The following is a 13,469-nucleotide window of genomic DNA, read 5'->3' as shown; positions in this document are numbered from 1 at the left end:
GTTTGGAAATTTCTCACATTTTTTAAAGAAAGTAGCTAAGCTTAAATTTATAGAAAGGAAATCACTTTCTTATTAAAAAGAAACTTTATTTAAGTTATAAAACATCCAATTAGAAAGATTGCTATTTTATAACTAGATATAGAATTTTGAGATATTCTAAAAGAGATTTTACATTAAGTGAAGCAATAAAAAGGCATTCGATCGTGTTAGGTTGATTAGTAAAGGTTGTTTAAATTTATTGATATTTTTTCCCCATATTTTCCTTGCAACCCAAAAGATTCGATTGAAGTTTTTTAAAAGCTTCACTAATACATTTTAAAATTTTGAGTCATTCTTTGACCAAAAGGGGTCTTTTTTATGTGTACGAAGTAAAGTAATAGTGGTGACTAGTCTAGTTTCTTTTTTGATTAGTTAAATGTCTGTCTAACATATTTTAAGGCATGTCTGGTCCAATACTTTTGTAAATAACTGTATACATATGTATATATAGTATTTAAGCAATTTTAATCTGCCCCATCACATTCTGAAAGCACTGAACACACTATCCACAATAAAATTCAAATTTGCTTTCGTTCCCATGGTTAATTAATGAATCCATTATATATCCATTATATATCTTTATTTTGATGTGACACATAACATGTGTAAATGTTCAGTTATTTATTTTATTGATAGACATGTATAAACTAAAGTACCTACCTATTTATTTATCATAGTAACCCGACATTTGTTTTAGTAATTTGAATTGTTAAACTTTAATGTAATTTCAACTAAATTTTAAATTTGACATTTATTAGTTCAACCGCAAAGAAAATTATGAAGACTTGTCGGCAGCAGACAAATGAAAATTGTTAACTAGAACTAACACACACACTCAAACACACTCGCAGTCAAACACACTTACGAAATTTGTGGTTAACCAACATGTTCTAAACTTGAGTTGGTATCCACACATATAACATATCAAAAGCCATGGTTAACACACATAAACACACACAAACACACACACACACACACACACACATGTGGATAAATTGTATCGGTTAGACTTTGCCGCACACAAAACCGCAAAAACCAGAAATTCAACATTTTGTGCAATTAAAATTGAAATTGAATTAGATATTGCATTTCTTTCAATTATGTAGTTCTCGGCCCCAGGCCCCAGAGCAAGTGAATTTTGTATTTGTATATGTTGTACTCGGCATTTGGTTACAATTTTCACTTGCAGGGCTTGATTTAATTGCGGTACTAATGCAATTAGACATCCAGCTAAGATAAATGCGGTTGGCAAAGTGGGCTGAATGAAAGGGTCTTACTACTCCTTCGCACATTCACACGATCTGCTCGTGAATTATGCAAACTAGGGGCCAAATTGCTTTACCAAACTATCTTGGACATGCAACACTCTCTCGCCCTCTCACTTTCCTAATGTTCATCCCTCTCGCTCTCTCTCTTTAACACAGGGTAAATGCGAGTCTCGATGCTGAAATTTTTATAAGTTGTGCGTGCTGGCTGGAAAGGACTTTCGCGTCAAATTAGTGCGACACGCACAGCAGCTTAATGTTTTCTCCCTTTTCCACTTTTATTCTGTATTTTTTGTGTGCTTTTTTTTTGTTCTTGGCTCCCATGTTTCTCATTTTGCATAAATGCATGGAAAGTTTGGCATTTCGCTTTTCCCTTTCTCCTTTCCATTTTTTTTGGTGCTGTTGCGACTTTCAGGAGAATTTTTATGCATTATCTACGTGACTTTTTTTTTTGGTTTTATCCTTCATGTTTTTTTTTCTTTTTTGGGTAATGGACAAATTGTTTTTGGCCAAAGTGTTTAATAAATAAATCATGTGAGTAAAGAAAAGGTAAGAAACAAAACTTAATAGAACTAAAACTACATGGACATTGAAGTAAGTTGGGGATTCGACATTTGAGATATCCTGTATTAACAATTAAAATATTGAGTTCTCTCTTTCGTATTAATTTATTTTTGGAAGTGCGATAGAATGGGAATCCATTGTTATTAACACACACATGGCATCAACCAAAAGCTTATTTTGACTATCTCAAAAACCTCTTTAAAAACCATTCTTGATTATCTTATACTTTCAATTGAGTGTCTTATTCCCTAAGATCCCTTTGCATTGAAATTTCTATAGTATTTTATCCCAGAGTAAAAGTGTCTGAATATTTAAAAATATCCTTTGACTATGGTACTCTTCAGCTGCTTTTAGTTTTATGTATATAAACCTTTATATCTTCGTTTATCGTGCATACATTCAGTACAAAAAACTAATTGAATAAATAGTTAAATACAAAAAAACAAAAAAGAATTATAAGTAGCAATGGCTAAGACATGTATTTAATCACTTGAGATTAGCCGTTTATTAAAATCATTTAATTATTCATTAGTACGAGCCGAATATAGATATGTACATGCTTATTAAGGAGGACCAACATAAGTTCATTTAGTTTTAATTGTTCCACCATATCACGAAATCAAACAATTCTAATAGAGAACTGTAATGAATCCATCCACTTTAGATGCCAACTCGGTTCGGTATTTTCATTTCATTTGCCAACCGCATTGCTCATAGTTTCGCATTTTGCATTATCTCAGCATCAAGTCTCTGTCTCAGTTGTATAAAATTAATGTTCCAAAACAGACAAACCATTTAACGCAAACAGCGTTGAGTTGTCGACCTCTGTATGTGAGTCTGTTTCTCTGGCGACTGCCCCACTTGGTTGCCCTTTGGCAACCGCAGAACTGCGTTCATCACTTGCAACAACTAACAACATGGACAAATCCTCCAACAACTGTACTGACTTTCTCCCTCATTCTCTCCCTTGCTCTGTTTCTGTCTCTCTCTCTTTTACTATTTATCTGTTCTAAAGCTTACCGCAGTTAATTTGTTGTACAAGCCCGCACACAAATAAAGCAGGGCAACAGGCAACGGAACAGAAATCGTTTGCTTTGAGCCAACATGCAACTCTTTATCCAGTTTCAAATTTACAGCATGTCAACAGGCAACCCATGGTCATGTCCAGCAACGTTAAAACTAAACTTCCTCAAGCCTCCAGGCCATCTGACCCTCATATCACACATTAACCATAGGGACCAAAGGCATGCAGTTGGCTTTTAAATTGTGTAAATATGTATTACGCATACGACCCGTTGTCCAAGTCAAGTTTGTAGTGTTGTTCGCCCTTGTGTTGGCAAAGAAAAACCCCTGTAACTCAATTTGCCTGCATTGCAATGATGAAGAACTTAACGCACAATTGACTTGCAAAAGAATACTGCAAAACGTTTCAATAGGTCGTCTATGAGCTGAACAAGAAATATGCTTAAAATGTGTGGGTAGAGTGGTGATTGGTTTCTAAGAAATTGTCTGTTCTAGCATTCGGAAAATATCGAACAAAGGATAGTTCTAAATCAAAATGCTCACATTTGCCATTGCTAAGTGAGATGTGAAATGGAATGTATTCTCTGCTCACCTACAAAAAGGCAGCCCATTGATTGACATTGCAATCTCTCTGCATATCTTTAGGTAGTTCAAAAATTATATCAAAAGAGGACAAAGCTATTAACTAAAGCTTGTTTTAGTCAAAATGATATACTGGCCACGACAATTCGTCATGTCTATTCACTAAACAAAGCGTTGATGTACTTATGTCTCGAAGCGAAACTTTCTATTAGGACTTAACTAACCAGCTTGTTAATATGAGAATTTGCAGCTCAGAACCAACATATGGCAAGATATCTATATCAAAAATGTCTCGAGTGAGGAAAACTATCGGTGACCTCCCACATATAAGCTGGGCTGATCGTTTAGTATAATAAACTAAATTTATTAAAAGATAAACCTTAGGTATCCCCATATTGTATTCTTTATGAACCTAAATAGGCGTCTTCTGATGAAGATAGAGATAATCTAAAATCTAAAATCTACAAGTGAACATTCATACAATAAAAACATGTTCCCAATGCACCCGTAAGGTGTTTTCTATCAATTTAACCTCGTAGAATCTTTTATTTAAGCAAAAGATAAGAAGATAGACTAGAATATTATTAACTTTTAAGATCGGTTGGCTTTATCATAAATAAATGAGTTATTTATTACTTTTACACATCTTGATTGGAAAAGTATCTAAAGAAAAAACTTGAATTTTGACAGATGTCTTATCTGTTATATAGTCGCTTAAATTATCGTTATAACTTGATGGTCTTGAAAACTTTACGATTGAAATACAAATATTCGATTTGTTTGAAAAGTTTTTATTTTCTCATTAATTTGCTTAAGATAATACACATCAACTTCGGAATACAAATAAACGATGAAGAAAATACGATTTTTCTACCAACTCACGTTCTGAATGCAAAGAAAACGAGAATATCTTCATTCAACTATTCCCATAAAATCAAAGCGCAAAGAAAAGTGCGATTTCAACTTGCTCCACCCATTGCTAAAGGCGGATTTTTATGGAAAACATATATAGATATTTTTCTCTCTCTCTCTATCACTCTCTCTCTCTATCTCCCTCTATCTCTTTCTCTCTGTCCCTCATTCTGCAGTGTACAGTATCTCTTTTTGAGAAAAATCTAAACCACATGGACAACACGTTTCCCATTTCCACCTACATATATCTCTATATCTAATGGTTTTTTTTTTTGGTTTTTGTTAGTTTTTCGCACATTTGAACTGCACATTTTATGGTCAACTTCCATTCAGTTTCATTTATATTTCATGTGTGTTTGGGGTTTTTTGTTTTCAGTGTCCAAGACAATTTCACATCTTCCCCTTCTCCATTAATGTCAATTTAAATGTTCAAACACTTTAGCAATACTCTCATTGCCACTCACTTCCCCTCTCCCTCTCTATCTCTCAGAGGCTTAGATTATCTATGAAAAACAGTTGAATAGCCGTAAGAGCCAAAAACATTTTCCGCAGTCATTTGTGGCAATTTGCGTGCCCATTGTTAATTTGATTGCGAGTTTCTGATAGCCGGAAAAACACCTAGCACTCTTCTAGCTGCAATGGGCGTGGTTGGGCGCATAATTGAACGATAAATTAAATAAAACTGCCTCCACCCCTACTCATACATGCATCAACCGCTAAAAAGTGATATACAAAAATTCGGCAAATGCACTCAACGAGAAGAGGCCAATAGTTCTTAGTTTTTTGGGGGCAATCGAATTTTGCACATCGACTTTACCTTTAATTATACACACATTAAAGCTTTTTAGAAGGAAAACTCAATCGAAAAATATAACAAGATATTCTAATCAATGTTATTAATTTATAAATTCACTTATAACTGGATAAACACATCAACCAATTAATTAGTTTTATGAGTAGTTTATTTTGCTTTATTGCATAAACATTTATCGCTTTGTATTTGTGCCCTCCAAAAATTTAAATAAAATGCACAACGAATAATTAAAATGTTGCCTAAAATTCTATTAGGGGTACTCATTACGGGGAAAGGTAATAAAATTTATAATCCAAAATCATAAAAAATAATGAGTTAATCTTTGAGATTCATATTACTTGAAGACTAAAATCTTTTTGCTTTAAATCAATTATAATTATTGTAATATAGCCTTCGAGTGAGAGAGAACTATATTTTCGATTATGTAACCTATTCTATATACTATAGTCTAACTTATATTATGTAAAATATTCAAATAAACTAATTTCTAAAAAAACAGTTAAGCTAAGGACTACACCTAATAACTTGTGATAATATGTATGTTTAATTTGCGGTAGTATTTCATTAACTAACTACTCTAAGTGGTATATTTCGAGTTACACTGATAAACCCTAGTGCGTAACAAATAATTTTGCAACATATTTAGAAACTAATTGCAAACCAAAGCAAACTGTTTTGATATGCTGCCAATTTGTTTGCCTAATTGATACGTGCTGGTGGAAATATTTTGGCAAATTGTTGAATGAATTCATGGCAATATTTTGGTAAGCTGTTTTTCAGTTTAAAGACCATTTAAATTTAATTAAAAGTCATCAAGTATTTAAGGTGAATAATTTTGGCCAAAATCGCATACACAAAATTAACTTTGATGTTTATTTTATTCATATTTTGTGTTGTTCTCTGCCACGGTCTGGTAGTCAACCGGCCAGACTATACTGGCCTGGGGTGGTAAAAGTAGATTTAGCTGCTTTGAAATTGCCGTCAAATTGAGTGGGGAAATTAAATGTAAAAAAATTTTGAATTTTATTTTGGTTTGATATTTTTTTCAATCTCTACCTGCAAAACTGCAATAATCAAAGGAAGACGAAGAGAAGGGCAAATTAAAAATGTGCGATTTGGATGTTGTGAAAGCAAGTACGTAGAAAGGAAAATTATTTAATTAAAAGAATGCCATTCAACTTAAGTCCGATCTCAGCTGTCGATGAACTGAGCAGAAGTTCACCTTATGTACAAATTGTGGCTGGCGCTGCAAGCGGCGCTCTAACTGGTTTTGTGCTGCTTAAGGTTGGCAAAATGGTGGCCGTTAGTATTGGTGGGTCCATACTGATTTTCGAGTTGGCCATGCAGTCGGGCATAATCAAAACGGATTGGAACAGGGTTCTAGACAATCGCTCGAATCGGGGACTAGCAGCCATTCAGAATACCGGTGCATCCAATGCCAGAGTGAGAGGCATTGAATTGGATACTTCTGATCAGGATCAACTAAAGAATAAGGTCAAGAAATTAGTTGCTACCAGTGGCCGGTTTTGTATATCTTTTGTTGGTGGATTCTTTTTGGGTTTCGGCTTAGCCTAAAGCATAGAAAACGATTACGAATATTGGTCTTTTTACTTCATCACATAGAACTACATATATACATATACAATACATATATACAATAAATTTTTTTTGATTTCTAAATAAATCTAATTATTTCGCTTATCAAATGTCGCTTTCTTGTTGGTTTTATTTTCTCTCTGTTGCTGCTTCTACAAACAAAAGCCTGGAAAATTTTCTACTAATTCTCTTAACAACTAAGCGAACCTCTCACATAAACAACACGCATACCAATACACACACACACACATACACACATGTATACATATATTAAAAGTTTTTCCACAGGCATACAGAAAAAAGAAACTTGAAAGTTGTAACAACATTTTCATGCGCTTTTAAACATTTCAATTTTGTTTCATGGCATGAAAGCAAATTTATGCATAAGGAAAGTTTTTCATACCCAAAGAAGAGGCAACTGAAAATGAATGGGCGTGACTTGAAGAGTGTGAGGTTATGCGATATTTCTTCGCTTATTCAATTTCAAAAATTTTACTCACAAAAATTCAATGAAAATTTTTATTACAGAAACATTTTGCATTAAGAGTTTGGCTAAATCAGAAAACTAAATTTTTAATTATGTACCAGTTTTTTTAAAACTTTTGATTTAAATACAAATATTGTAGATTCCGATCGGTTATCAATCTGTAATAAGGAAAATTGGGGATTATTAATATGAACTGCAAATGAAAACATTTACGACCCGAATAAGTATGCTACACTTTTTGAAAATCAATTTCAAAAGTGACTTTGCCTAGACACTTCTGATTTCTAAAAGCGTCTATCTTAAATAGATCACTTTGCGAACATTTGAACAGTGACGGAAATTAAACTTTATTCCTTTTAGATCGAATTGACTTACAATATATATCCACATCCGCATCAAAATAAGAACATAAACCTCCGCACATGTTTGTCATTTACAAGAACCTACTATTAAGTTAAATAGTATGATACTTTATCATAAATCGTTAATCCACTTTAGCCATATCCAAACATGTTGCAAATCTGATATGGGTTATGAAGCTATTTAAAATCTAATCTCAATCTAAGAAAACCCTTTCAGCCAAACTGAAAGACAGTTTAATACTCAAGTGTATAAACTTGAGGAAGCACAGATTAAAACGATTTCACTCGAAATATATTGTCTGTGTTGGGTACTCAGAAATTTAAGTAATAAAAATCAATAACAATTATGGCCAAATGGACGAAGCAAGTTGCTTGCATATAAACATGACCATGAATGTCACGTTTGTACAACTATTTGTAATAGGCTGTTTCGGTTGAATTGTTTATATATATGTATTTATTATATGTAAGTGTGATCTATGATTTTTATCCTCGTTAGCACGACCGATTTGCAAGCTCGTTCAACCCAGACTGACTCGACGCTCTCTCGTACTTCGCTCTCATTTAGAGACGAGCATGTTCTCTCTCTGAGACATGAGAGAGAGGTACTACCGTCTTAAGTGAGCAAGCCTGCTACAATTCGGCCGTCCTGACAAAATAAGATCTCCTGATCTTGGGTGGTATACATTTTTTTCATATCTTACGAGCTATACACATTTTTTTTTTGTTTATATTTTACAAACTATTACATACATTTTTCTTTTATATACATCTTATATCAATTATTAAAACAAAAGTTTATGATTACATTAAAGTCAACTATTTCAAGTTCTTAACCAGGGCTTAATATTTTGGCCACACCATACTCCCTGATACGGGTTACGGGAAAGTTGAAATCCCTCTACATCTTTCAGTAAAAATCTGTTGTTTTTCAGTACTTTATCTACTACATATGGTCCTTTGTTTTTTGGTATTAATTTTCGAGATATTCCCGTTGTACTGTCGAAATTTTTAACCATGACATAGTCCCCTATTTTATATTCTTTTTGCCCTGTTCTTTTACTATTGTAATACCTTTCATTATATGCTTGTGCTTTTTGCTGGTTTAACGCTGCATTCTTTCTTATCATTTCAAGGTTTATTTGATTTTCTGTATTTCTTAGCTCTTTAATCTCTTCTTTCAGTTCGTCTGTAACTACTCCTCTTTGTTCTATGCCAAATAACATTATACTGGGGTACTGTTTTATACTTCTGTGAATTGTATTATTTAAAGCATACTCTACGTTTTCGACAACCGTATCCCAGTAATTCCCCTTATCTGGATCTGTCAACTTTGCCAGCATAGGCCCTAGAGTCCTGTTTATTCTTTCTACTTGCCCATTGGCCTGAGGGGAACCCGTTGCTATTTTAACGTGCTGCACCTTTTGTTCAACCAAAAAGGATTCGAATTCAGACGAAGTAAAACAACTCCCTCTGTCAGATATTATGCATTTCGGCCTGCTATAACTTCTAAAATACGCTTTTAAAGCATCTATTGCTTCTTTTGTTTTTGTGGTTTTTGTTGTATATAGCCTAACGAATTTCGTAAAACCGTCTACTACTGCAAGTATGTGTTTTTTAGACCTTCCAGCTTCTATTGGTCCATAGTGATCAATATGGATTAACTCGAAAGGTTTATCGCCTTTTGGTATACTGTTCAGAAATCCATCGCCTTTGCCGCATTTAGGTGAGAATGCTATGCATCTGAGACAATTTTCTATATGTCTCGTTGCTTTATCCTTAAGACTTGGGAACCAATAACTTTTGCCTATTGCGTCCAACATTTTGTCTCTACCTACATGGCCTAATTCATCGTGGTATTTGTATAAAACGTGATTTTCCATTTCTTTTGGAACGTAGAACAATATTTTCTTGTCATTGGACTTTCGGTATAATACTCCGTTTCTCATTTCAAACAATTTGTGCTCTGATTTTTCTAGCATTTCCTTTATTTTTTTCAGTTCTAAATCTTTTGCTTGGCAAATAACTAGGTTGTGCTCGAAGCTATTCGGTTCTATTACCATGATATTGGTGCATCTGCTTAACGCGTCTACGTGCTGCATTTGCTTCCCTGATCTATGTGCTAACTCGTAGTCGTACTCTTGGAGTTCAAGGGCCCATCTCGCGATCCTAGGGTTTAATTCTATCTTATTTAGTGTAAGAGTCAGAGAATTGCAGTCAGTTAAAATTTTAAATTTCTTTCCTTGGACATAAATCCTAAATCTGCGCAGGGAGTACACAATCGCTAACGTTTCGAGTTCAAAACTGTGATACTTCGACTCAACCTCGCTTGTTCTCTTCGAAAAATAAAATATTGGGTGTAGTTTTTTATCCGCTTTCTTTTGTAATAAGACCGCCCCAAAACCTAATGCGCTTGCATCACAATGAAGCTCTGTATCGTCTCTGGGGTCATATATCGCCAATACTGGTGCTTCCAATAGTATTTGCTTCAAGTTGAGAAAGCATTCTAATTCCTCTTTTCCGAATTGAAATTCTTTGTCTTTTTTCATCAAGTCGTACATAGGTTTAGCGATGATGGAAAAGTCTTTTATAAATCTTCTAAAGTAGGAGCACAAACCTAAGAAACTTTTCACTGCGTGTACATTGCCTGGCACTGGAAAGTTTTTTACTGCATCCAAACCTTTATCGTCAGCACATATTTTGTTTTCTGTGATTTTATATCCCAGGTATTTTATACTTGACATGAAAAACTCGCATTTGTCCATTCGTAGTCTTAATTTGTTTCTTACTAACCTATCAAAAACTTCTTCTAGAGTCTGTAGGTGCTCGGTTGTATTTGCACTGGCTATCATTATATCATCCATGTATACTAGGACCTGCCCTTTTCTGACCATGTCTTCAAAAATTCGGTTTATAAACCTTTGGAAAACATGTGATGCATTCTTGATCCCCATTGGCATTCTTAGGAACTCGTATTGACCAAGCGGCGTGATGAAAGACGTGTATTTTACTGACTCTTTATCGACGAATACATGAAAATACCCATTTTTAAGATCTAATTTGGAAAAAACACGCTTGTTGACTAGTCTGTCTAATAGATCGTCGATCAATGGTAACGGATAGTTGTCCTTGATAATCATCTTGTTCAGTTTTCGGAAATCTATGCATAATCTGATGTCCCCTGTTTTCTTTTTCACTAACACTACTGGAGACGCATACTCCGAATCGCTTGGTCTGATAATTTCTTCTCTTATATATTCATCTAACAATTTCTGTAGTTTTTCCTTTTCAGAATATGATAACCGTCTTGGTGCGTAACTAAATGGTTTGCAATTTTCTAGGTTTAATTTCATTTCACATCTGATATTCGGCTTATCCGGTCTTTGCGCATTCACATACCTATCCCTGACTAGCTTATCAAAACTCTTAGCCGTTTTATAATCTATGTTTTCACCGATCACGTATTCTGGTTCTGGGTTTCCATTGTCGATGTAAAAAATTTCTAACATTCTCCTCTCAAAGTTATCTTCCATATTTGTTTCAGACTCACTACGGGGTTCCTTTAATTTAATTTCTTCAATCCTATACTTTTCCTCATTTGTACCTTTAATTATATTCTTTTCAAACTCTAAAGTCATTTCTTTATCTATGCATGTCCTTTTGTTAACAACATTGTATTCAATAATTTCCTTATCTGCATTAACATTTTCTGTATTAATTTTATCATTTGCATTAATATTTTTGTTTTCTGTATTACCCGTTACACTTATATTAACAATTTCATTTTCCATATGTTCTGACGTCAACATTCCAATTTCTTTAAAATTAACTTTTCTTACGTTATCGTGGCTTTGAGAAGTTACTAGCGCACTTTTTTCAAAAGAATCTAAATCTAATTTAAGATTACATGATGTCAAAAAATCCCTTCCAAAAATTACATCGCGACTCATAGATTCGTCTGGGATAACGAGTAAATAAAAGTAAATCTTTATTGAATTTTTCACAACGTAACATAGTAATTTTCCCAATGTAATGAGAGGACTTCCATTTAGCCCTTGATAAGATTGCTCGACAGAATAAAGATATGAATGATTAGGTAAATGTTTCTTCTTGATTAAGGAAACTGGACTCCCCGAATCTATGAGGCACGCTGCAATAAAGGAATTACTTGGCGAATCTACAAAATGTATAATGAATTCTCTTACGAAATTGTTGCTGCTCTGGTTCGTACGGTTGAGTCCATTAGTTTCACGGCTGCCCTTCCTATCTGGACATTTGGCCGCCCAATGCTCCATGGATCCACAGATGAAACAAGAGCCTGGTACACGGTCCGGCCTGTTGCAGTCCTTCACCAGGTGTCCTCTAATGTTACATCTACGACAGCGCATCTCTTGGAGCTTGTTTGCTCTGCTAGTTTCGTTTTCATCTTTAGTTGCGCGTCGAATGTCCTCTAGATGTATCTCAGCGAAAGCAGCTAACATATGCTTAGGGTTGGCGAAACATTGGATCCGTGCTTGAGTGCGTAATCCCTTGTCAGGTATACCCTCGATAACTTTATCAAGGAGCTCCTCTTCATCGATGTTAATATTGTTGGCTAACATTAGTTTGTCGTCCAGATAAACTGCAAACTTTTCGCCAAACTTCCAATTACGCTGTTCGAAATGACGACGCATTTGTGACTTGGACATCTTCTCTCCAAAAGCTGCCATTAACTGTTCGCATAGTACTGCTACTGGCTCGCGAATACGTGTAACCTCCGAATGAAGCCATGAATGCGCCTTGCCTTTCATCTTGCAAATGAATAGCATTCGTAAGTGAGTGTTGCCTATGTTATACACTTCACCGATATTTTTTAGCTGAGCCACCCACTTTTTGGAGCACGACTCGCCGTTGAAGTCCATCAATACTTCCTTCGCCAGTGAAAAAGCTATACCCATCGATTCGCCGTTTGAGTTGCCAGAGTATTGGTTGGTGGCTTCGACTGTGGCGTTGCCATGGATGGGAATGCTGCTGTCATCGATATTCTCATTAGCTACATTGTTATCGATAACATTGCCAGTGGCGTTGCCATTGTTTTCCAAATTCTGGAAAGATCTGCCCAAATCGTGACCATGCTCGATTCTAGGAATCAGCAGTTGAAGTTGTTGTAGCAATTGTTGAACCAACGCGACATCGTTGTTGTTGTTGAAATTGGAGTTCACCGCTTCTTGTTGTACGCTTCTCGGAATTGCGTCGCCAATTGACGCTTCATTTAATTGGTCTGGGTTAGGCCGCATCAATTGGATGTCGTCTAAATTATGCTCTGAATTATCATGTTCGTTCCAACCAGGTGGGGCATGACCACGTGTTTCGACTGGCACACTATACAGACGAAGCACTAATTCATTTCTTGAGCCGTTTGTTGGCATGTTTAAAGTTGCTAGCCATTGTTTTAGTTGGTCGAGGGTTAAATCGGATACTTGAACTGCGTTACTCATAGTTTTGGGTTAGGACCACTTCTGATATTGTAATAGGCTGTTTCGGTTGAATTGTTTATATATATGTATTTATTATATGTAAGTGTGATCTATGATTTTTATCCTCGTTAGCACGACCGATTTGCAAGCTCGTTCAACCCAGACTGACTCGACGCTCTCTCGTACTTCGCTCTCATTTAGAGACGAGCATGTTCTCTCTCTGAGACATGAGAGAGAGGTACTACCGTCTTAAGTGAGCAAGCCTGCTACATATTTGACATGTGGCCGAGAAAGAATTGGCTTCTATGTATAATTTTTGTTTCGTTTTGTTGTGACTTTTCGAGTAAGGCACAAATAAATATGCCAGTG

The 13,469-nt window shown here is 35.1% G+C and overlaps 2 protein-coding genes across 4 annotated transcripts; one reads left to right on the top strand and one right to left on the bottom strand.

Annotated features, from left to right (window-relative positions):
- The first annotated feature begins 6,161 nt into the window (after nucleotides 1-6,161).
- On the top strand, nucleotides 6,162-6,861 carry LOC6642124 (FUN14 domain-containing protein 1A). The gene is made up of 2 exons (XM_002065361.4): nucleotides 6,162-6,333; nucleotides 6,395-6,861. Exons 1-2 carry the CDS (start codon nucleotides 6,306-6,308, stop codon nucleotides 6,772-6,774), a joined length of 408 nt encoding a protein of 135 aa, XP_002065397.2. The 5' UTR covers nucleotides 6,162-6,305; the 3' UTR covers nucleotides 6,775-6,861.
- Nucleotides 6,862-11,603: 4,742 nt separating this feature from the next.
- LOC124460327 lies at nucleotides 11,604-13,180 on the bottom strand. Of its 3 annotated transcripts, none has more exons than XM_047010875.1 (2): nucleotides 11,850-13,180; nucleotides 11,604-11,782 (listed from the first exon to the last, which is right to left on the bottom strand). In XM_047010875.1, exons 1-2 carry the CDS (start codon nucleotides 13,119-13,121, stop codon nucleotides 11,759-11,761), a joined length of 1,296 nt encoding a protein of 431 aa, XP_046866831.1. In that variant the 5' UTR covers nucleotides 13,122-13,180; the 3' UTR covers nucleotides 11,604-11,758. The 3 variants fall into 3 exon arrangements, with proteins under 3 accessions (XP_046866831.1, XP_046866833.1, XP_046866832.1); XM_047010877.1 differs by having other exon boundaries at nucleotides 11,604-11,767; XM_047010876.1 differs by having other exon boundaries at nucleotides 11,604-11,794; nucleotides 11,850-13,179.
- Nucleotides 13,181-13,469: the final 289 nt, after the last annotated feature.

Source organism: Drosophila willistoni (assembly GCF_018902025.1).
Source record: "Drosophila willistoni isolate 14030-0811.24 chromosome 2R unlocalized genomic scaffold, UCI_dwil_1.1 Seg167, whole genome shotgun sequence".
NCBI classification, from domain to species: domain Eukaryota; kingdom Metazoa; phylum Arthropoda; class Insecta; order Diptera; family Drosophilidae; genus Drosophila; species Drosophila willistoni.
The sequence above is the reverse complement of the archived record's forward strand: the minus strand, read 5'-3'. Positions and strand labels throughout refer to the sequence as shown.